General features: G+C 44.8%; 1 protein-coding gene across 2 annotated transcripts in view; it reads left to right on the plus strand.

Annotated features, from left to right (window-relative positions):
* The window catches only part of samtor (S-adenosylmethionine sensor upstream of mTORC1), a 154630-nt gene that overhangs the window by 65790 nt on the left and 64018 nt on the right, over nucleotides 1-24822 (plus strand). For both annotated transcript variants that reach the window (XM_072485287.1, XM_072485288.1), the window contains exon 3: nucleotides 3878-4057. In XM_072485287.1, the coding sequence (XP_072341388.1) occupies nucleotides 3878-4057 (180 nt within the window). The remainder of the gene's footprint in view (nucleotides 1-3877; nucleotides 4058-24822) is intronic.

Below are 24822 nucleotides of genomic sequence, written 5' to 3' on the forward strand. Positions count from 1 at the left end.
AATGTTACAGTTATAGTAAGGTGTAGAGAAAAGATCAACTTAATACGAGGTAGGTTCATTCAAAGTTGTTCTTGAGTCGGTTGGTACGTGACCTCAAACTTTGGTATCTTTTTCCTGACGGAAGAAGGTGGAAGAGAGTAAGTCCGAGGTGCGTGGGGTCCTTAATTATGTTGGTTGCCTTACTGAAGCAGTGCGAATTATAGATAGTCAATGGATGGGAGGCTGGCTTGCGTGAATAATTCAGTTTTAAGATCCTGTGATAGAAATGTATTACTTATTTTTGGTTATGTTGTGTATGCTCAGGTCTACTAAAATGCTAAGTAATCAATGGAATATATTTTAAGTATCTTGTGTACGCTGTGCTTTACCATGTAACTTGGAAAGACAGATGCTCCTATTGTGTACCACCTCTGGGCATAATTTCATTAAGCCTGCCCATTCCCTAACCCAACTCCATCACTGAACAAGTGGCTGTAAAACAACAAATGACACCCATGAATTGACAAACAAAGAAACCATCCCACATAATATCTATACACCCCTCCTAATGGAGACCCTCCTTCCACTGGCTGAGCAGGTATTGTGCCCCCCCCCCCGGGCGGGCTTGAATTCACACTTATTCACCATTAGTTGCGTGCCCATTGTCAATTCTGTCATCCTTCCCTTTGCTAGCTGAATTTTCCGTTGCAACTAATGTGTTGTCGACCAACATGCTCCTTGCCCTCCCACTGGCTGCAGTTTCCCTCTCGAGGAGGGGTGGTAATCTAGACAGCAGTATTACAGTGGTAATACACTCTCTGCATCACCTCTTCTCCTTTCCCCTTCCCTTTCCTCTTCAGTACTGGCCCCATCACCACCCCCAGTTCCCTACCTCTCACATCTGTTAACTTCCTCTTCCCGCACCCCCTGCACTTGTGTGTTAATTTCTCCCAATCCTCCAACCCTGCACAACTTTAAAAAACAGTCAAAATGATGCAATCGGCTAGTCCTGTTATAACAATCTTTTTAATATTCTTTATTGTCACAAGTAGGCTCACATTAACACTGCAATTAAGTTACTGAGAAAATCCCCTAGTCGCCACACTCCAGCGCCTGTTCGGTTTCAAAAGGAGAATTCAGAATGTCCAATTCACCTAACAAGCATGTCGTTCAGGACTAGTGGGAGGAAACCGGAGCACCCGGAGGAAACCCCCGCAGACACGGGGAGAACGTGCAGACTCCGCACAGGCAGTGACCCAAGCCGGGAATCGAACCTGGGACCCTGGCGCTGGGAAGCAACAATGCTAACCACTGTGCTACCTAATAAACATGCCAGAAAAGTTAATGCTAATCCAATCAAGTGAAAGTGAAGTTTTAATTGTGTGCAATGTCCTGGTTATGACTTTGAAGGGTAGAATTCAATCCAGTCTCTTGCAGCGGGTAGTACGGAGAAGCTCAATGTCTCCCAGCAGTGGCAAAAACTCTCGATTAAGTTGGAGGACAAGGAGATGATGCTGGATTCTTCGCTGCCGACAGCAGGATGTTAATTGGATTCATTAATGAGCCACTTGACACTAATCCCTCAGTTCACCTCAAGAGAGAGATAGAGTCATTGAGGTTTGCAGCATGAAAACAGGCCTTCGGCCCAACTTTTCCAAGCTGCCCAGTTTTTACCTCTAGGTTAGTCCCAATTGCCCGCATTTGGCTCATATCCCTCCATACCCAGCTTTCCCATATAACTGTCTAAATGCTTTTTAAAAGACAAAATTGTACCTGCCTCTACTACTGCCTCTGGCAGCTTGTTCCAGACACTCACCACCCTCTGTGTGAAATAATTGCCCCTCTGGACCCTTTTTTATCTCTTCCCTTTGGGAAAAGATGTGCAAATAAAGAGAGGCCAAAGTATTAATTTATGCCACTCCAAACTTCTCCCGTGTTTTTTCAAAAGTACAGAATAATTTCCAATTTGTTCCAATGCCCCAAATTTGGCACTGGGATTAATTGGGGGGCCACATGTCTTTCCTACGCCTTCTGATTATCAGCTACTCTGTGCCTGATTGGTGGATCCGGATTCGGAAGGGGATGGGGGTGGTCATGTTGAAAGCCCGGCCCCCGCCCTTGCCTCCAACCTTTCCACGCCACAAACCCCACCCTGCAAACCCGCTGCTGCCCTCACTTATCTTTGGCCTGGACAAATATTGGGGCCTGTGGGGTGTGCATTGCCAGCAACTGTCAATGCTCCTGATATGGCACTGGCTACAATGGGGAGACAGGTGGGATTTCCATCTGTTGGATCCTGAATTCCAAGGAAGGCCCGACATACCATGTCTCCGTTAGGATTCTTCACTCTAGTTGAAGAGACGCATTGCGCTCTTGCCTGATCTGTTCCTACAGACCCAGATTCTTTAGATGCCTCAGTGAAATGCCATTCTAATTTCCATCAGATGCCATGCCCATTAAAAGTCTGTGAGCAGCTGTAAGTATAATGAACAGCAAGCACCATTGCTGGTAGCAAAATATAAATCATTATAATTGTGACATGTTTCTCTGTTAATTTTCCTAAGCTCACTTCTGAGATAGTGAGCAGACAAATTACATTTTGAAAACTTGTAAGTAGCGTTGACTAATGACATCACCTGTATTTAAAAGCTTCATGTTTGAGAAACCAATTATATCGTCTGAGTTATTAGAATGTGAATATTCTAATCAATCAGTTCTTTGTTAGTTATTGAGTGACTACAACCGGAGTACTGAAATACATCTATGAGCTCTAATCGTTGTTCATTACAGTGTATATCACTCAATTGTTGTACAATCACCATATTCATGACATACCGTGAGCATTTTAAGTCTTCTGTTTAACTGTCACACTTCACATGTAATTCTGTCATATTTAAAAAGGAGATTAAGAAAGCCAAGGCTGGGAGCCTTCCGATTGACCCGAATAGTTTGTGAACAATTGCAATTATCTGAATGCCCATGTTTAGGATACTCTCAAACAAGAGAGCTTGAGTTTTGATGCAGCACTCAGACTTTGGGGGGAAAAGAGTTACAGATTTCCATTACCCCTGGTGTGTGTGGGTGGGTGTGTGGTTGGGGAGGGGGGGTGCTTCCTGATTTCACTCCTAAATCACTTAACTATAATTTTAAGATTTGCCTCTTGTTCGGCATTGTTCAGCACATGCCCCTCTCTTGTTCTAACATTTGTGAGCTCACTGACAGTTATGGAGCGACCACAGACCATGCATAGGCACAGAAAACATGCTGAGAACTGACAAAATCGAGTTGGTGTCTGGGGGAATACAACTTTGCTTCTTTAAAGAGGTGATATTTTAAAATTTGGAGCTGTTCCAAATTTGGAACATCGGAACAAATTGGAAATTAGTCTGTAAATCTGAAAAAACAGGGAGAGGGACAGGGAGTGACAGAAATAAATGCTTTGGCCTCTATTTGTCCATCTCTCTCTCTTTCTCTCTGTTTATCTGTCTCTCTTTGTCCTCTTCTTTCTCAATTTTCACAGTATCATATCTATATGCTTGTTTTCTCTCACTAATGGTAATAGAAATCAAATAACAGTGATATACTATAAGCAGCGAATAATAGGGAATGTTCACTGCCACTATGGATTCCAGGGTGACATTCTCTTGTTTTTTTCCCCTCACCCTTCAGTGAAGGAAATGAATAGTGTTACCTGGAATTAACAGCAGTCAAAATAGGCATGAGGTTACAATTTGTCTGGCGGCTATTTGACAACTGGCAAATGGAGGAGTGTTAAAAGCCTCAGTAAAAGTTCCTAACATGCATTACAATTGTTTTTGCAGATGCAAAGCAAATAGCTTTGTGGATAAACATGTATATATTGTTTCATGAGGCTGACCAGTTGTTCTTCCTTTTATAGCGTTTGTCAAGAATATTTACTGAATGGTGGAATGAAGAGAGTACTTGAAAAAGATGAGAAAAGGGCCAGGCTTGCTATTGCCATGGCTACTCCAACCTTCAATGTGCAAACATCTGAAAAGAACGATGATCATTCTGCCTCGAATGGTATATTAATGAGTTTGGATGCTTCCATTACAAAGTAGGTGACATCAGCAGACTTCATTTATTCAAAATGCAATGGTATTCTGCTAAGGTTCTGGTCATTTGCTGAAATAAAATGTATTAAACATCTCTTGGAACTGCCTTCACTCACGTAATCTGTGTTAAAGATGGTGCGAAACAGATGGGGGTCAGAATTATGTAATCTCACACTTGAGGTTTGTTAAAATAAATTTAAAAATTGCTACACAATGTAGTTGAAGAATGTGAGAATAATCATTGATTTTGGACAGTGTGATAATTAGGTGGGCATTTTCCTCCTTTAATTCTGGCAACGTAGAACTGAAAACCAAGAAGTGTTCCTTGCATTCTATTCGTCTACATTTTTGCTAAGGTTAACAAATGAAGTAAAATTATGTGAAATAGGACCTCCTAGTTGGGAACCTTGGCTCCATTATATTTAAAAAGAAATCTACATAATCAGATAAAATATTCATACGCAAGCAGATATTGTAAATCAAGCGTTATGGTTGATTGAAAGCAAATTGCTTACAATCTCTATCTGTTCCAAAAAGAAAAATGAGAGAATGTTACTCATTTGTATAATAGGATCTAAGGTCGTTCACTGACTGGTGCAGTGATGCAAGTTACAGAAATGACCAAAATACCAAACACTGAATTGTTCTCACTAATAAATGCATTATAATAATAATAACAACAACAATGTAATGCTATCTTGCGGCTTTCATCAGTAATCTTCTATTGTCATAAGTAGGCTTGCATTAACACTGCAGTGAGGTTACTGTGAAAATCCCCTCGTCGCCACATTCTGGCGCCTGTTCGGGTACACCGAAGAGAATTCTGAATGTCCAAAATTACCTAACGGCACGTCTTTCGGGATTTGTGGGAGGAAACAGAAGCAGCACGCGGAGGAAACCCACGCAGACACTGGGAGAACGTGCAGACTCCGCACAGACAGTGACCCAAGGCAGGAATCGAACCTGGGACCCTGGAGCTGTGCAGCAACCGCTACCCACTGCTATCATGCTGCCCAGTGCACTTCTTTCAGTTTAAACCAATTCATAGCAAACACTTGTATCATAATACTAAACATTTATAAATTTGAATTACCGATAATTCCAAGCTATTTAAACAAAAAAAATCCCCAGGTCATACGTGCGGTGCATCAAATGTGTTTGGGTTGGGCATTTCATGGAATAGTTGTAATTTTCAGCCCTGAAATTGTGTCGGTTTGTATTAAACAGCTGACCATCAGTGTGGTCAGTCTTATTTTTGAATTGAGTTCACAAAAACAGTACCAATCTTAAAAAATAAAGGAGTATGTAGGTAAGCAGCTTTGTATATTGAGTTTGAATTATGTTTGTGAGGAAGACTGAAAACTAAAGGGATCAAGCCAATATTCTTGTATTTATTCAGTCTCCTATTTATCAGTTAATGGATTTATTTAATCTCCATGCTAATTGTGCCGCTCACAATTTGTTTAGTCCCAGTGTTATAAATGCTTCAAACTTATGTCTCATTGAGTGGACAATGTAGCAACTATTGGTAAATTTTCAAAAGGAAGCAGGTCATACGTCAGCGTTTTAGCTGATCTAACATTCTATCATTTTCTTACATTGTAAGTCCTGAGATGGCCCCTTATCATGATTGTATTTTTGCAGCTAGCTAATCCATATAGTATCACAAATGCGGGCTAAACATTTAATATTATCCGTTTCCAGAGAGCTGATTTTAACGAGAGAGATTTTGGAAGAAATAACAAGAAAAGAATTACTGCCACAGGTTGATACATAATGCACACAAAATATATCCAAATATACTTAGTCTAACTGGAACCATCTTCAACACTTGTAGTCATTGTCGTAATTTTATTTTATTTCATATCAATATACAAGATCACATCTGTAACCCCATTATGATGAACTTTGTGCTAAATGAATTCAGTGGTATTACCTTTCACCCCCTTTGCATTTAATCAATTTCCAGCTCTAATGTGTTTGTTTTTTTTGACGACCCACATCTTCGTCTGCTTCATGCTGCTCCCGTGCAGCAGCTTCAGTGCTGCCCCATGTAGGAAAGGAAAACCACTGAAGAGACAAAAATCAGAAAAACAGTGGGGTAAAAATGAAGAGTGGAACAGAGGCATGAGAATGGAGGAGACAGCAAGAAATGGAAGTGAAGGACAGAGTTAGAGAATCAAAAGTGGAGAAGTAAAACGAAGTACAGAAGAGGTAAACAAAAATGAAAAGGGCATGAAAAATGGAAAAGAATAAGGAGTGAAAGTGAAGCAGAGAGAGAAATGTATGGAAAAATAAGCACTTTTTTTCTTGACTTTGCACTGCCAGTATAATTAACTAAGCAGCTGAGGTTTTGGTGGCCTTGACCCAAAATTGTTGCGAGCTAGCAAACGGCTAATTTTACTGAAATTTAAGGTCAACAATTATAATTGGCTGGAGCAGGCGTTGGACCATTAAATGTTCTACTGAACAAAATTAATATTGTAGTATCTGTTTTATACTTGCAGTATTTTCTTAGGAATCATCTCTGAACGCATGGTTCCCCCATGCCTACAGATTTGCCATCAATCTGAGGAAAATAGCTTTGCCTTTTACTTTTGTGAAAAATCAAAGCAGATTTTTAAAAATAGCAAAGCAGTAATAATTGGAACACAGCTAACTAAATGGCCAGCTACTGTACACAGCTTGCATTGAAAGTCCAAGCACTGCTGTTTTGACTATGTGCCATATTTCCGCACTATACAGTATGTGGTCTAACAGAAACAAGTCTTCACTACAATGCCGCTTACTGTGTTGACACTTAAACATTGCCATGCATAATCTTTAGTAGTGATTCAACTTGACAGGCAAAGAGCTGACATTTTAATGAGGCATACTCTACACTGAACAGAGCAGCCAGTATATGAATACTATTTATCAAGGCATCCAATGATTTAACAAATATGATGGTGTGTCACATTTCTACTGTTAATTTTGTTCAGGAGGAATATAATATTGTCTGTTGTTGCAAAGCAGGATTCTGTGACGAATCCAAAATCCAAAAGTTGGCCTTATTCAAAATGATATAACTTGCAAACGTAGTCATAATTAAGTTTCAGGCAGAGGAGGCGGTGGCGTCGTGGTATTGTCGCTGGACTAGTAAACCAGAGTCCCAGAGTAATGCTCTGGGGGTCCAGGTTCAAATCCCACCACTGCAGATGGTGAAATTGGAATTCAATAAAAATTTGGAATTTAAAAAAAGGTCTAATTAATGATGACCATGAAGCGATTGTTGTAAAAAACCATCTGGTTCACGAATGTCCTTTCGGGAAGGAAATCTGTCATCCTTACCTTGTCTGGCCTACATGTGACTCCAGACCCACAGCAATGTGGTTGACTCTTATTTGCCTCCTCAAGGGCAATTAGGGATGGGCAATAAATGTTGGCACAGCCGGCAATGTCCACGTCCCAGAAACGAATAAAAGAAAAGAGATTCTAATCACATGCTGAGCCACAAAGAAAAATTCCACTATTTAATTCTGCACTCTTTTTCAGCTGAAAACAGATATGATTCGCAAAGAACTGGAGACAGCATGAGGATTTTCTTTTGCGCAGCATGTTACGATGATTTAGAATGCACTGCATGAAAGGGCAATGGAAGAAAATTCAAAAGTACCTTTCAAAAGGGAACTGGATAAATACTTGAAGGAAGACGTACAGAACTATGTTGAAAGAGCTAGGGAATGGGATTCAGAGCTATGTGCAAAGAGCTAGGGAATGGGCAGCACGATAGCACAGTGGTTAGCACAGTTGCTTCACAGCTCCAGGGTCCCAGGTTCAATTCCCGGCTTGGGTCACTGTCTGTGCGGAGTCTGCACGTTCTCTTCGTGTGTGCGTGGGTTTCCTCCGGGTGCTTCTGCTTCCTCCCACAGTCCAAAGATGTGCAGGTTAGGTGGTTTGGCCATTCTAAATTGCCCTTAGTGGCCAAAAAGGTTAGGTGGGGTTAATGGGTTACGGTGATAAAGGGGATGGTGGAGGCATGGGACTTAAGTAGGGTGCTCTTTTCAAGGGCCGGTGCAGACCCTATGGGTTGAATGACCTCCTTCTGCACTGTAAATTCTGTGATTGGATGGCCCCACCAAAGAGGGGCGTGTGGGCTCAACAGCCACCCTCTGGGCTGTAACGTTCTATGAACACTGCTGTTATCTGCATTTGAGAGCTAGCTATTTGCCTTTTATTGGGCAGCGTAAAAGTGATAGCTTTGTGGAACCATCTTGTGTCATTTACTGAAGAGTATTGTTTCTGCCTTCAGAAAATAGTTTTGTTAGCTGCATCCAATTTAATTGGATAAAAAGATTTTTTTTAAAATAAATTAAGTTCATGTCTAAGAGGAAGATTGTTTGATTTGGTTCTGAGAAACACCGTGGAAGAAATAAACTGGAAAAAGTGACTATAACATAGACAAGGTCTGGAAATAGATGTGGATAATTAAGATACAACTGGAGTGGAAAAGACTGTTCAGTAAGAAAGAAGAGATCGACTCAAATTAACTGGGCAGAAAACGTAGTGAGAAGGAAAGATGGATCAACAGTGCCAAATCCTCAAACATTAGATAGAATGCACTAACAAATTTAGTTAAAGTTTCCGAGGAAAATAGATTACATGTAAACTGAAGCTTGAAAGAGAGGTTACTTGTACAACTAGGACCGACACTGTGAAACAAAATTGTGAGGAGTATAGAAGGTGTGTTGAAACCAGAGTTTAGAAGGACCAGAAGAAATATGGAAAAAGCCAACAAACAAATAATATGGAGGGACGTACTGAGGGTTTTTATACATACATTCAAATTTGTGGAAAACTTAATTGTGGAGGATGGAGATGTTAATTAAATATTATCTGTTAATTGTTACAAAGAATGGGGAAGTGAAAATGTCAATGAAAAACAGAAGGGAATGGGAAAATGGATAAAGATAGGTAATTTTCCTTGCATGGTCCCGCATTAAGCTAACTGGTCTATAATTTACCCGTTTATTCTTTTTTGCTTTCTTGGACAGCATAACAAAAGAGAAGAAATTGGTTATGAAAATGTGAGCAGAATTCAAGGTGGTTACGTCACTGGGCCCTGCTTAGATGAACTCGAGGATTTTGGAGTAATTCAAAGAGAGGCTAATAGAGAATTTTAGGCCCCTTTCAAATACAAACTGTGCTTGAAGATGGATTGCAACTGTGTAAAGCTCTGTCCAAGAAGGCAGAAAGGAATCAATTTGTAAACTATGGACCAGTTAGTTTAATGACCAATATTGGAAAATGCTTGGGACTAAGCCTACTGTTCAGAGTCAAGAGGAGGTTGTGAATGCCCATACAATTCAATTTTGTCTCCTTTTCTACCACTGCCCTATGTAATATCAGGTGTGATGGTGATAACAAACCAGCCTTAAAACAATTTGGCATTGTGTCGAATGTTCAATGATAATGTGCAGAGACGTTTTAATGGCAAATTGTATTTGGCAAATATAATCAAGTCTGTCTTGAAAAGAAGTGACTATTGAAATACTGGAAATATTTTGGTGGTTTAGTATTTTGAGGCTCAACTTCTCAAATGTTCTCACAGCTAGCCTCCCTGCCTCAATCTTCAACTCATTAAAATTGCACCACTGGCATACAAAGTATGATTACACCCAGATCAATTCTCTCCTCTCCAACTCCACTGGCTTCTTGTGCCCCGATCAAGAGTCGTCAGGCACATTCGCTTTTAAATTCCGCCATGGCCTCAAACGCTTGTCTCGGTGCTCTCCACCTGCTGTGCATCTTGCATACATCTTCTTGGCAGCTTCGCTTTCATCCAGTAGTTTCTTGCCCCATGGTGTCCTTTGCCAAGTTCCCTCCTTTTCCAAACCCTTCGCCCATGGTGTATTCTCAATGTGCCACAAAAAGAAAAGGTAGCGGTGCCGCACACTTGGGTTTCTTCCAAACACAATTCAATGTTTATTCGAGATGTCGCGCATACAAAACGAAGATGGAGAACTAAAGTCTGCGCAAATGCTCTGCTGACGTCACGACAGATCATGTGATGTTTCCCCAACAGGGATGAATTACTTGAATACATAATACCTTTGTCTCTGAGCCCAGTTCCATTTTCTCTGCATCTTCCTGCAAGTGAGATGAGCCACAGAAATGTAAGTTGTTGGTATGTGATGAGTTTGGGCTATGATATTGAAAGGTTTAAAGTCATTGATTGTTTCCCAATGTGCAATAATGTATGTACTTTGGAACAGTATACTGTTCGAAAGAAGTAAAGTGACTTAAAACCAAAATAACTAGACTGAAGATAATCATTTGCGTAAATATCCTGTGCGAATAATCACATTGATGCAAAACTTTGGTCAGTTTAGTTGAAATGTAACGGTAATAATAATCTTTGTTATCGCAAGTAGGCTTACATTAACACTGCAATGAAGTCGTCACATTCCAGCGCCTGTTCGAGTACACTTGAGGGAGAATTCAGAATGTCCAAATTACCTAACCGCGTGTCTTTTGGCACTTGTGGGAGGAAACCCACTCAGGCACAGGGAGAACGTGCAGACTCCGCTCAGACAGTAACCCAAGCCAGGCATCGAACCTGGGACCCTGCTGCTGTGAAGCAACAGTGCTCGCCACTGTGCTACCGTGCCATATATCTAATATATAGATGCATATAATTTACGATGGACAGGTTTCAAGCCGATTAATTAAGTGAATATTTCTATCCTGAATGACTCATTTGGTTTCCCTGTGTCCTTGGTTAGACACTTGAAAAGTATTCAGCACTTGTTGCCATTCAGAATTATGATGCAGTACTTGCCCAGTAGCCTTGCCTTAAAGAGGGATAGCTTCATGAATAGATTGTTGTGACTTAGAATCTTAAAGCTGTCCGAGATTGTAATGAATGTTGTCAGTGGTCTGCTACAGTGCTGGCTAAAATGTCTATGTAACTGGAATAGTCCATTTTAAGGAAAAAGAGAGATGGGAAGAATGGATCATCTGTATTCCTTTTTTTTCCCCCTTTAAATCCCTTTATGAATTCAGATCAGAGGAGATGGAGGCTAGGGCAGTTGCATGCTCCTCGTGTAGGATGTGGGTGGTGAGGGATACCACCGGTGTCCCCGCTGACTATACCTGCGGGAAGTGCACCCAACCCCAGCTCCTCCGAGAACTGGAGCTGGGTGAACTTTGGATCATCCGGGAGGCAGAGAGGGTGATAGAGCAGAGTTACAAGGAGGTAGCCACACCCAAGGTACAGGACAAGAATGGTTACATTCAGGGGAAGGAAAATGAATGGGCAGACAGTGCAGGGATCCCTCGTGGCCGTTCCCCTTCAAAACAAGTATACCGCTTTGGATGCTGTTGGGGGGGGTGGGGGATGACCTACCGGGGGAAGGCCCTAGCAGCCAGGTCTCTGACACTGAGTCTGGCTCTGTGGCTCAGAAGGGAAGGAGGGCGAATAGAAAAGCAATAGTGATAGGAGATTCAATGGTAGGGGAGTGGATAGGAGATTCTGTGGTCACGAGCGAGACTCCCGGAAGGTATGTTGCCCCCTGGGTGCCAGGGCCAGGGATGTCTCGGATCGAGTCTACAAGAGTCATATGGGGGCGGGTGAGCAACCAGAAGTCGTGGTGCACATAGGCACCAACGACATAGCTAAGAAAAGGGTTGAGGATCTAAACAGTGATTTTAGGGAGTTAGGTTGGAAGCTAAAGAGCAGGACAAGCAAATTAGTGATCTCGGGATGCTACCGGTGCCACGTGTAAGTGAGGCAAGGAACAGAGAGCGAGTACAGCTGAACACATGAATACAGGGCTGGTGCAGGAGGGAAGACCAGATTTGTGGGTCATTGGGATATCTTCTGGGGAAGGTGGAACCTGTACATGAAGGACAGATTGCTCCTAAACTGGAGGGGCACCAATATCCTGGGTGGGAGGTTTCCTACAGCTCTTTGGGAGGGTTTAAACTAGTTTGGCAGGGGATGAGAACCAGAGCTATGGATCAGAGAATAGGGTAGCTGTTGAACAGGCAGAAATAGTATGCAGCAAGTCTGTCAGGAAGGATAGGTAGTTGATGGGGCAAAGTTGCACTCCGTGGAAAGGGTTAAAGTGTGTCTGTTTCAATGCAAGGAGTGTCAGGAATAAGGGAGATCATAGAATCATAGAAGTTACAGTGCAGAAGGAGGCCATTCGGCCCATCGAGTCTGCACCGGCTCTTGGAAACAGCACCCTCCCCAAGCTCAGACCTCCACCCTATCCCCATAACCCAGTAACCCCACCCAACACTAAGGGCAATTTAGCACAGCCAAGCCACCTAACTGCACATCTTTGGACTGTGGGAGGAAACCGGAGCACCCGGGGGAAACCCATGCACACACTGGGAGAACATGCAGACTCCGCACAGACAGTGACCCAGAGCCGGGATCGAACCTGGGACCTCAGTGCCGTGAGGCAGCAGTGCTACCACTGCGCCACCGTGCTGCCCGTGATCAGCCAAGGTGACTGAACTCCAACCACCACAACCATCTTCCTCAGTACCAACCAGAGAATGGTTTACCCCCTGACTCTCATTGACTCCAGCGTTGCGCAGGCTCCTTGATGGCGCACTCAGTCAAAAGTTGCCTTAATGTCAATGACGGTCACTCTCACCTCCCCTCTTTTGTCCATTTCGGAACCAAGTCTGTAATGGGGTCAGGGGCTGAGTGACCCTGGCGGATCCCAAACTGAACGTCAATGAGCAGGTTATTGCAGCTGTTGATCACTCCTTCCATCACTTTGCTGATGATCGTGAGCAGACTGATGAGGCGATAATGGGCCGGGTTGAATTTTCTCTGCACCTGGGCAACTTTCCACATTGCCGCCGGGTAGATGCCAGTTTTGTAGCTGTACTGGAGATGAACTTAGAGCATGGATCAGTACTTGGAACTACGATGTTGTGGCCATTACGGAGACATGGATTTCACAGGGGCAGGAATGGTTGTTAGATGTTCCGGGGTTTAGATGTTTTCAGAAGAATAGGGAGGGAGGTAAAAGAGGAGGGGGAGTGGCACTGTTAATTAGGAAGTGCACCACAGCTGTAGAAAAGGAGGTAGTTGCGGAGAGTTTGTCTAATGAGTCAGTTTGGGTGGAAGTCAGAAACAAGAAAGGAGCAGTCACTTTATTGGGAGTTTTCTTTCAACCCCCCAATAGCAGCAGGAGAGAAATAGAGGAACAGATTGGGAGGCAGATCTTGGAAAAGTGCAGAAGTAGCAGAGTTGTTGTCATGGGTGACTTCAACTGCCCTAATATTGACTGGAACCTCCTTAGGGCAAATGGTTTGGATGGAGCAGATTTTGTCAGGTGTGTACAGGAAGGATTCCTGACTCAATATGTCGATAGGCCAACTAGGGGAGGCCATATTGGACTTGGTGCTCGGCAACGAACCAGGCCAGGTGTCAGATGTCTCGGTGGGAGAGCATTTCGGTGACGGTGACCACAACTCCTTGACCTTTACCATAGTCATGGAGAGGGATAGGAACACACAGTATGGGAAGGTATTTAATTGGGGGGAGGATAAATTATACTGCTATTAGACAGGAGCTGAGGAGCATAACGTGGGAACAATTGTTCTTGGGGAAATGCACAACAGTAATGTGGGGATTGTTTACGGAGCACTTGCTGCGAGTGCTGAATTGTTTTGTCCAACTGAGACAAGGAAGGAATGGTAAGGTGAAGGAGCCTTGGATGACGAGAAGTGGAGCTTCTAGTCAAGAGGAAGAAGAAAGCTTACGTAAGGTTGAGGAAGTAAGGATCTGACTCGACTCTAGAGGGTTACAAGGTAGCCAGGAAGGAACTCAAAATGGACTGAGGAGAACTAGAAGGGGGCATGAAAAAGCCCTGGCGGGAAAGATTAGGGAAAACCCCAAGGCGTTCTACACTTATGTGAGAAATAAGAGGATGATCAGAGTAAGAGTAGGGCCGATCAGGGATAGTGGAGGAAACCTGTGCCTAGAGTCTGAGGAGATGGGGGAGGCCCTAAATAAATACTCTGCTTCAGTATTCACTAGAGAGAGGGACCTTGTTGCTCATGAGAACAGTGTGAACCAGGTTAATAGACTCGAGCAGGTTGATATTAAGAAGGTGGATGTGCTGGAAATGTTGAAAAGCATCAGGATAGATGAGTCCCCTGGGCCTGACGGGATATACCCAAGGTTACTACGGGAAGCAAGGGAGGAGATTGCTGCGCCGTTGGCGATGATCTTTGCGTCCTCACTCTCCACTGGAGTAATACCGGATGATTGGAGGGAGGCGAATGTTGTTCCCCTGTTCAATAAAGGGAATAGGGAAATCCCTGGGAATTACAGACCCATCAGTCTTACGTCTGTGGTGAGCCAAGTATTGGAAAGGATTCTGAGAGATAGGATTTATGATTAGTTAGAAAAACATAGTTTGATTAAAGATAGTCAGTCAGCATGGCTTTGTGAAGGGCAGATCATGTCTCACAAGCCTCATTGAATTCTTTGAGGATGTGACGAGACACATTGAAGGTCGGGCAGTGGATGTGGTGTATATGGATTTCAGTAAGGCATTTGATAAGGTTCCCCATGGTAGGTTAATTCAGAAAGTTAGGGGGCATGGGATACAGGGAAATTTGGTTCTCTGGATACAGAATTGGCTGGCCGAAAGATCGGCGAGTGGTCGTGGATGGAAAGTATTCCGCCTGGAGGTCGGTGACCAGTGGTGTCCCGCAAGGATCTGTTCTGGGACCTCTGCTCGTTGTGGTTTTTATAAATGACTTGGATGAGGAACTGGAAGGGTGGGTTAGTAAGTTTGCCGATGACACGAAGGTTGGGGGAGTAGTTGTTGATAGTGTTGAGAGTTGTTGCAGGTTACAGCAGGACATTGACAGGATTCAGAGCTGGGCTGAGAAGTGGCAGATGGAGTTTAACCTTGATAAATGTGAAGTGATTCATTTTGGAAGGTCGAATTTAAATGCTGAATGCAGGGTTAAAGGCAGGATTCTTGGAAGTGTGGAGGAACAGAGGGAGCTTGGGGTCCACTTACATAGATCCCTCAAAGTTGCCACCCAGGTTGATAGGGTTGTTAAGAAGGCGAATAGTGTGTTGGCTTTCATTAACAGGGGGATTGAGTTTAAGTGCCGCACTTGGAATATTGTGTCCAGTTCTGGTCACCTCATTATAGGAAGGATGTAGATGCTTTGGAGAGGGTACAGAGGAGATTTACCAGGATGCTGCCTGGACTGGAGGGCATGTCTTATGAAGAAAGGTTGAGGAAACTCGGGCTTTTCTCACTGGAGCGAAGAAGGCAGAGAGGTGACTTGATAGAGGTGTACAAGGTGATGAGAGGCATGGATGGAGTGGATAGCCAGAGACTTTTCCCCAGGGTGGAAATGGCTGTCACGAGGGGACATAATTTTAAGGTGATTGGAGGAAGGTATAGGGGAGATGTCGGAGGTAGGTTCTTTGCACAGAGAGTGGTGGGTGTGTGGAACGCACTGCCAGCAGAGGTGGTGGAGTAAGAGTCATTAGGGACATTTAAGCGATTCTTTGACAGGCACAGGGACAGCAGTCAATTGAGGGATTGTAGTTTCGGTTGAACTTAGATTAGGATAAATGGTCGGCACAACATCGTGAGCTGAAGGGCCTGTACTGCGCTGTACTGTTCTATGGATTTCTCCAACATGTGCACTTCTTGTTTGTTGACGATCGAGCATTGGCATTGGTTGCCTGAATGACCTACCATGATCTTTGATTGGAAGAGTCATACCTTGGTGCTTTTCAGGTGGGGTTAGGGAAAACATTTGGTGTCTGACAATACACTATTACTTTCAGCACTATTTGTTCTCTGCTTGTAGTTAATACATCTTTACAGAACATTGAAACTTGAAAATGTAAACCTAAAAGTGTGACTCCTTTCGTTTTATACAGAAAGCCGGCTGATTGTTCTGCCATTTTAGTTGATGTAGAAATACAGAAATGCATTGTAGCTGGCGTCTGATTAACTGTAGCAGTGTGACTGACTAACATTTTGCTGGGAAAACTGTGTGCACTTTGTCATTTGCATATATGTCACGATTATAGTTTGACCTGAAGAGCTGGTCACAGCAAATACAAGGATGTTTGCATTTTTCAGTAGTATAGAACAAAGAACAATCCAGCACAAGAACAGGCCCTTCAGCCCTCCAAGCCTGTACCGGTCACGATACCAACCTTTGCCAAAACCCTCAGCACTTCCTTGTGCCATAGCCCTCTATACCCATCCTATCCAAGTTTATCAAGATGCCTTTTGAACGCCGTTAATGTATCTGCTTCCACAACCTCCCCTGGCAAAGCGTTCCAGGCGCTCACCACCTTCTGTGTATATAAAAAAAAAAAAAAAAAAAAAACCTGCCTCGCACATCTCCTATAAACTTTGCCCAATGGACTTTAAACTTGTGCCCCCTGGTGACTTACCTCTCCACCCTGGGAAACAGTGCCTGCTCATCCACTCTATCCATGCCCCTCATAATCTTGTAAACCTCTATCAGGTCACCCCCTCAACCTCCATCTTGCTAATGAAAACAGTTTGAGTCTATTTAGCCTCTCCACATAGGTAACACCCTCAAACCAGGCAACATTCTGGTAAACCTTCTCTTCACCCTCTCCAAAGCCTTCACATCCTTCTGGTAGTGTGCTGACCAGAATTGTACGCAGTATTCCAAGTGCGGCCTTACCAAGGTTCTATACAACTGTAGCATGTCTTGCCAGTTTTTATACTCTATGCCCCGTCCAATGAAGGCAAGCATTCCATATGCTTTCTTGACTACGTTGTCCACATTTGTTGCGACCTTCAAAGATCTGTGGACCTGCACGCCCACATCTTTAACTTTCTATAGTCTTAAGAGTTTTACCATTTACGGTATATGTCCCCTCTGTTAGACCTACCAAAATGCATTACATTTGTCCGGATTAAACTCCATTTGTTATTTCTCTACCCAAATCTCCAACCTATCTATGTTCTGCAGTATCTTCTGACAATCTCAACACTATCTGCCACTCCACCAACTTACTAACCAGACCGACTACATTTTCCTCCAAACCGTTTATGTACCCCACAAACAACAGAGGCCCAAGCACCGAATCCTGTGGAACACCACTAGTCACAACCTTCCATTCAAAAAAAACACCCTTCTACTGCTACCCTTTGCCTTCTGTGACCGAGCCAGTTCTATATCCATCTAACCACCTCACCTCTGATCCCGTGTGACTTCACCTTTTGTACCAGTCTGCCATGAGGCACCTTGTCAAAGGCTTTACTGAAGTCCATGTAAACAACATCCACCGCCCTCCCCTCATCAATCATCTTTGTCACCTCCTCTAAAAACTCGATCAAGTTAGTGAGGCACGACCTCCCCTTCACAAAACCATGCTGTCTATCGCTTATGAGTCCATTTGTTTCCAAACAGGTATAAATCCTGTCCCTGAGAATTCTCTCCAATAATTTACCTACTACCGACGTGAGGCTCACCGGCCTATAGTTTCCAGGATTATCCCTGCTATCTTTCTTAAACAGCGGTACCACATCAGTCATTCTCCAGTCCTCTGGGATCTCACCTGTAGCCAATGAGGATACAAAGACGTCAGTTAAGGCCATAGCGACTTCCGGTTGCGGCGATGCACTGCTAAGCCGCACGTTTCGGCAGCTCCTGCTCTAACGGACTTTTGGGCTCTTTTTGGCAGCCCCAACGGAAATTTTTTCCGGACCAAACCCAGTGTGGGGTGACAAAGTAAGGAGTCACCCCTAGTGTGTATGGAAAAGATCGGTGGTAGTGGCCAGATTGCGAAGGATCCTCTGGAGCAGCGGCAGAGAAGAGAAGGAAGAAGCAAGATGACGACGGATGGAGACCAGACGACATGGGGACTGGATCAGCAGGAATTCCTTAGACGGTGTGTGGAGGAATTAAAGAAGGAGGTGCTGGCGCCGATGTTGTTGGCAATCGAAGGGCTAAAAGAAACGCAAAAGGCCCAGGCGATAGAGCTCCCTGGGGTGAAGGAGAAGGCAGCTGAGAACGAGGATGAGATTCTGGGCCTAGCGGTAAAAATGGAGACGCACGAGGCGCTACACAAGAGGTGTATCGAAAGACTCGAAGTCCTGGAGAACAGGTCGAGGAGAAAGAATCTCCGGATTCTGGGTCTCCCCGAGGGAGTGGAGGGAGCTGACGTTGGGGCTTATGTGAGCACGATGCTCCATTCGCTAATGGGAGCTGAGGCCCCCTCGGGCCCCCTGGAGGTGGAAGGGGCTCACCAGGTCCTTGCGAGGAGACCCAAGGCTGGAGAACCACCAAGGGCGATAGTGGTGAGATTTCACCGCTTCACCGACAGAGAGGCCGTTTTGAGCTGGGCCAAGAAGATGCGGAGTAGCAGGTGGGAGAATGCGGTGATATGAGTGTATCAGGACTGGAGCGCGGAGGTGGCGAGAAGGAGAGCGAGTTTTAATCGGGCCAAGGCGGCGCTTCACAAGAAGAAAGTAAAGTTTGGGATGCTGCAGCCGGTGCGATTGTGGGTCACGCACCAAGATAGACACTACTATTTTGAAACGTCGGAAGAGGCATGGACCTTCATCCAAGAAGAGAAATTGGACCAGAACTGAGGGACTGATGCTGTGGGGGAGATGACTGTGGTGATGTACTGAAATGTAAATTGGGGAATGGGAGGTTCACCGTATCGGGACGATAGATGGGGAGGGGAAAGGGAAGAGAAAAATCCCTTTTTTCTTTGACGGGGGGGGGTTAAGACACTGAGAAATGTGGGCGCCGGTGGGAAAAAAAGGGACATATGTGGGGGATGGGGAATGGGAACGGGGCTGTAGGGGGAGCTGCTGCATAGGGGGCGGGGATGATCTAGGAAAGCGCGGGTTTTTTCTCGCGCTAGGGAGATGATGGCGGGAAGATAGGTGCAAGGAAGATGAGAGTTCCACACACGGGGGGGGGGGGGGGGAGCCGGGGTCAGTTGGAGTCAGCTGACTTTCGGAAGCATTATGAAGGGAGTAACCATGCTAGATGGGGATCTAGCGGGGGTGGGGGGGGCGGGGGAAGAGAGGGGGGATAACTGGGTTGCTGCTGCTGGGATCGAGAGGGAGCTGGCAAGGGAAGAGGTGGTCGGGACGGGAGTGCGCCGCCTGGGGGACTGGTGGATGCGCGGGACCTGGACGTGGGACTGGCCTAGAGTAGGTGATGGCTAGTCGGTGGGGGATGGGGGAGCGGGCAGCCCCCCAATCCGGCTGATCACGTGGAATGTGAGAGGCCTAACTGGGCCGATTAAGAGGGCCCGAGTGTTCGCGCACTTAAAAGGACTGAAGGCAGACGTGGTCATGCTTCAGGAGACGCATCTGAAGGTGGCGCATCAGGTTAGGTTAAGGAAAGGATGGGTGGGACGGTGTTCCACTCAGGGTTGGACGCGAAAAATAGAGGGGTGGCTATATTGGTGGGGAAACGGGTGTCGTTCGAGGCTAGGAATATAGTAGTGGACAACGGTGGCAGATATGTGATGGTGAGTGGTAGATTGCAGGGAATGGAGGTCGTGCTGGTAAATGTATATGCCCCGAACTGGGATGATGCGGGATTTATGAAGCGGATGCTGGGACGTATCCCGGACCTGGAGGTAGGAAGCCTGGTAATGGGGGGGGGGGGGGATTTCAACACTGTGCTGGATCCAGGGTTAGATCGGTCTAGATCCAGGACCGGAAGAAGGCTGTCAGTGGCCAAGGTGCTCAGGGGGTTTATGGAGCAAATGGGGGGAGTGGATCCGTGGAAATTTGCTAGGCCGTTGGCCAAAGAGTTTTCCTTTTTCTCCCATGTTCCTAAGGTTTACTCCCGGATAGATTTCTTTGTTTTGAGCAGGGCACTGATTTCGAGGCTGGAAGGAACGGAGTACTCGGCCATAGCCGTTTCAGATCATGCCCCGCACTGGGTGGATCTGGAACTAGGAGAGGAGAGGGAACAGCGCCCACTCTGGCAACTGGATGTGGGACTATTGGCGGATGAGGGAGTCTGTGGAAGGGTGCGGGGATGTATTGAAAGGTACCTAGAGGCCAATGATGATGGTGAGGTCCAGGTGGGGGTAGTATGGGAAGCGCTGAAGGCGGTGGTTAGGGGAGAGTTGATCTCCATTAGGGCTTACAAGGAGAAAAAAGAGGGCAAAGAAAGGGAGAGATTAGTGGGGGAGATTTGGAGTGTGGATAAAAGATATGCGGAGGCCCCGGACGAAGGACTATATAGGGAGAGGCGAAGACTTCAGACGGAGTTTGACCTGCTGACCACAGGGAAGGCAGAGGCACAGTGGAGGAAGGCTTAGCCTGATACAATTCAAGGTTCTACACAGAGCACACATGACGGGAGCGAGGCTGAGCAGGTTGTTCGGGGTGGAGGACAGGTGCGGGGGGTGCTTGGGAGGCCCGGCGAACCACACACTTATGTTTTGGTCGTCTCCGGCACTGGATGAGTACTGGAGGGGAGTGGCAAGAGTGATTTCAAAGGTGGTGAAGGTCCGGGTCAAGCCAGGTTGGGGGTTAGCTATATTTGGGGTAGCGGATGAGCCGGGAGTGCAGGAGGCGAAAGAGGCCGATATTCTGGCCTTTGCGTCCCTGGTAGCCCGGCGAAGGATCTTACTCATGTGGAAGGAAGCGAAACCCCCCGGGGTGGAGGCCTAGACAAACGATACGGCAGGGTTCATAAAATTGGAACGGATGAAGTTTGCGTTGAGAGGATCGGTTCAGGGGTTCTCCAGGCGGTGGCAACCGTTCCTTGACTATCTCGCGGAACGTTAAGGGAAAATAGATCGGCAGCAGCAGCAGGGGAGGGGGGGGGGGCAACCTGGGCAACCTGTTTGTTCTGGTTGGGGGGGGGGGGGGGTACTATTTTTTTGTTACTTTGTTAGTTCACTATTTTATTTAATAATGTTATCTATTAGTTATTGTGTTATCTTTTTTGTTGATTTGTAAGGTGGAAAAACTGTGTTTGAAAACTTTAATAAAACATACTTTTTTTAAAAAGGCCATAGCAATTTCCTCCCTTGCTTCCCATAGTATTCTGGGATAAATCCCATCTGGCCCAGGAGACTTATCTACTTTAATATCTTTTAAAAGACCCGATGCCTCCTCCTTTTCGATGTTAACATGATCCAGATTGTCAACACATCCTACCCAAGATTCAACTTCCACAAAGTCCCTTTCTTTAGTGAACACTGATGCAAAGTACCTCACCCATTTCCTCTGGCTCAACACATTGATTCCCCCACTCTCCTTAAGTGGTCCAATCCTTTCCTGTTGCCAGTAATTAGATTTGAATTTGAAAAATATATAAATTGTCATTAATACTTGCAATTAGTAGAACACGTTCAATACTTGGAAGGGTGGCACAGTAGCACAATAGCCAGCACTGTTGCTTCACAGCGCCAGGGCCCTGGATTTGATTCCCGCTTGGGTCACTGTCTGCGGAGTCTGCATATTCTCCCCATGTCTGCTTGGGTTTCCTCCGGGTGCTCCAGTTCCCTCCCACAAGTCCCAAAAGATGGGCTGGTTAGATGAATTGGACATTCTGAATTCTCCATCTGTGTACCCAAACAGGCGCCGGAGTGTGGCGACTGGGGGATTTTCACAGTAACCTCATTGCGGTGTCAATGTAAGCACACTTGGGACAATAATAAGGATTAAAATAAAAAACATTTTTTTGTTTATGTTCGTTTGCAGAATAAAGAATGTTATACTGTTAAAGTGTTCATTGTGTAGTTTGGCATGTTTTTTAAAAATTTGTTCATGGGATGTGAGCGTCGCAGGCGTGTGCAGCATTTATTACCCATTCCCAATTGTCCTTGAGGGGGCAGTTAAGAATCAACCACATTGCTGTCGATCTGGAGTCACATATAGGCCAGACCATGGTCGGACAGCAGATTTCCTTCCCGAAAGGACATTAGTGAATCAGATGGGTTTTTTTTGACGATGATGGGCGATGGTTTCATGGTCATCATTAGCCTTTCAATTCCAGATTTTTATTGAATTCAAATTTCACCATCTGCAGTGACGGGATTTGAACCTGGGACCCCAGAGCAATACCCTGGGTCTATTGGTTACTAGTCCAGTGACAATACCACTACTCCACCACCTCCCTTAAAGGTGTTTTATTTTTATCAACTTGGCCTTTGGGCAATTGACAGGACTGCATTGCGGAGCGGTTTTGGGAGTGAAGTGAAGAGTCGATTTAACATCAGAATGATAAAAGTAAGTCGTCTCACAGTTTTGAGGGTACGGAGAAAAGGAAGGCTTATGTCATGCCCCGTTTGCAGCAGAGGAAGAGAGAGAGATGATCTGGACTAGCACTGACCGTGTGAACACTGATTTAATAAAGAGAGATACAAGAACATTCATCAAGGAGAAAGTGGTTTGCGGTCAGCGGTGAGAGGTTGCCTACGGAGTAGCAAGCTGCTTCTAGGTTTGTAAGAAAGATATTAATTTCCTACGTCCATTATTCCTGGCAAATTAAATTTAACAATTGGCCATGTTATCATAAATTAAACAGCATACTGCATCCTAATGCTCAAGACTCTTGTGTATCACCATGCTGAGCAGGATATGGCAGCTGTAAAGCTATTTTTGCTGGTAAAGTTATGAATTATTTACCTGCGAGATTTTGATCACTATCCCTCGAGTGGACTTGAGTATTGCAAAAAATATTGCTGTGACTCTGCCAGCAAAGTTATTGGCTGGGTATGAGAAAATGAGTCATATGTTACATAGAAACGTATGCATGCAACTTGGCATGTAATCAGAAAGGTTTGTTATAAGCTGTTGAACACAGATGGGCTGTTCAATATCAGAAAGACCTTTTGGTGCTTCATATTTTGGATGAATAGCAATGAATGAAATATGCTTACAGTGCAATCCTACTAGGCTGAGCAATTATTTAGCACTTGGCATTATCTTGGGTAGAGAAAATACACTTGCAGTGACTGCGTATCTCAGGTTCCGCTTAATGCATTTTGGGACAAATAATATGACTCAAAAATCCTTATCAAAAAATGTCAATGACGTTCATGTAAACCACAGTAGTTTTAAACCTGACCAGCCAGTAAATTATTCAAAAGGAATTGGAACATGTTGGCCTAGATTTTGCGGCGGTAATGATGGCGAAACAGTCAGCCATCATTATTCCTCTGAAACTGACAAGTGACTTCTGTCCAGACATGGACAGTTAAACACCGAAATCCTGAAGTTATAAACCAGTGATCCTCTGCTTTTTCCACAAGGTATGATGTTGAAATCCCCCTCCTTAGGGCAGTGGTTCCCAACTTTTATTTAAGCCATGTCACACCTATCTGCTATAAAACATTTTGAGGCACACCTCCTGTTTTCTCCAACTGAACTACCCTCTCGCAAAAGCCTTTTATCTCTAAAACCTCCACAAAAAAGCCTTTTAGGACAATTTGCATTGGTTTGAGAAGTTTCCAGTGAAAGCCTCATCACAATTTCCATGTCAAATATAATATTGGAGCCTGTTTCTCCTTTTCTTAACTTGGTTCCTGTTTCTTACCCCTGTCTTCTTCTCTTCTGGGAACTTTGATTTTTTTTTTCTTTACTTCTCCCTGTCTTCCTTGCTTCTCCGAGGCCCTTGACGAACTCCCACCCTCTTGCCTGAGGTGTAACTGGATTTTTAACTGTGAGCTTACTTATAAATAGCCTCAATGGCCCTGAAAAAATAGTTCTAAATTTGGTGGGAGTTCAAATTTCTCCATTATAAGCAAAGATCCACATTAAAAAAGATAATCTTGGATCGTAATCCCATATGTATTTTCCAATTTTAAAATTTTGCTATCTGTAAAAATTTGAACTAAAAAGTGAAGGGATTCGTTGGTTTTTGCTTTCTGGTGCGCTGCCTGAGAATACTTCAATATGATTGGCTGCTTACACTGTTTTATGATGCTTGATGCTTGAAGATTCCCTTGACTTGACATCAGATTGAAACTGGAATTGGAAACAGGGAACTTTATCCCACACAGGTCGCTTTGGCCAGCTTCCTTTGAGATCCGTGGTGAACACTTTTTTAAAATATAAATTTAAACTACCTGTGGTAGTAAAGGTATTACGGTATCTGGTAATGCTAGAACACCATTGGTAGAAATTGCATGCTTCCTATTGGTCAAGCTGTATGCTAGGCGGGGTATAAGAGCCTGTGCCGCCCCAGCAGCCTTCATTCTGTACCTGAGCTGTTGGGGGAAACATCTAGCTTATTAAAGCCTTCTGTTGGACTACAACCTCGCTTTAGTGGTCATTGATCGTGCATCAATTTAATAAGCTAGATTTAAAAGGATGGAGCTCCGAATCAAGCTGGATGTCTGCAAGTCAGCCCCCACGCGGCAAACTCAGCGGCAATCTTCAAGCACTGGCTGGCGTGTTTTAAAGGATATCTCGGTACGGCCGAAAACACACCCATGGAAGAACAGAAAATGCAAGTCCTGCACTCATGGGTGAGCCCGGAGACTTACACCCTCATCGAGCAAGCAGAAGACTTTGATGCGGCTCTAGAGCTACTAAAAGGACATTATATTCGCCAGGTCTACGCCCGACATCTGATGGCGACGAGGCGACAAATCCCTGGGGAATCGCTAGAAGAATTCTACCGTGCACTCCTGGTGTTGGGGAGAAACTGCAGCTGCCCGCAAGTTTTGGCGAGCGAACACACTGAACTCTTGGTCCGGACGCTTTCGTGGCACGTATGCTGTCCTCCCAAATCCGCCAGC

The sequence above is a fragment of the Scyliorhinus torazame genome, chromosome 19, assembly GCF_047496885.1.
Source record: "Scyliorhinus torazame isolate Kashiwa2021f chromosome 19, sScyTor2.1, whole genome shotgun sequence".
NCBI lineage: Eukaryota > Metazoa > Chordata > Chondrichthyes > Carcharhiniformes > Scyliorhinidae > Scyliorhinus > Scyliorhinus torazame.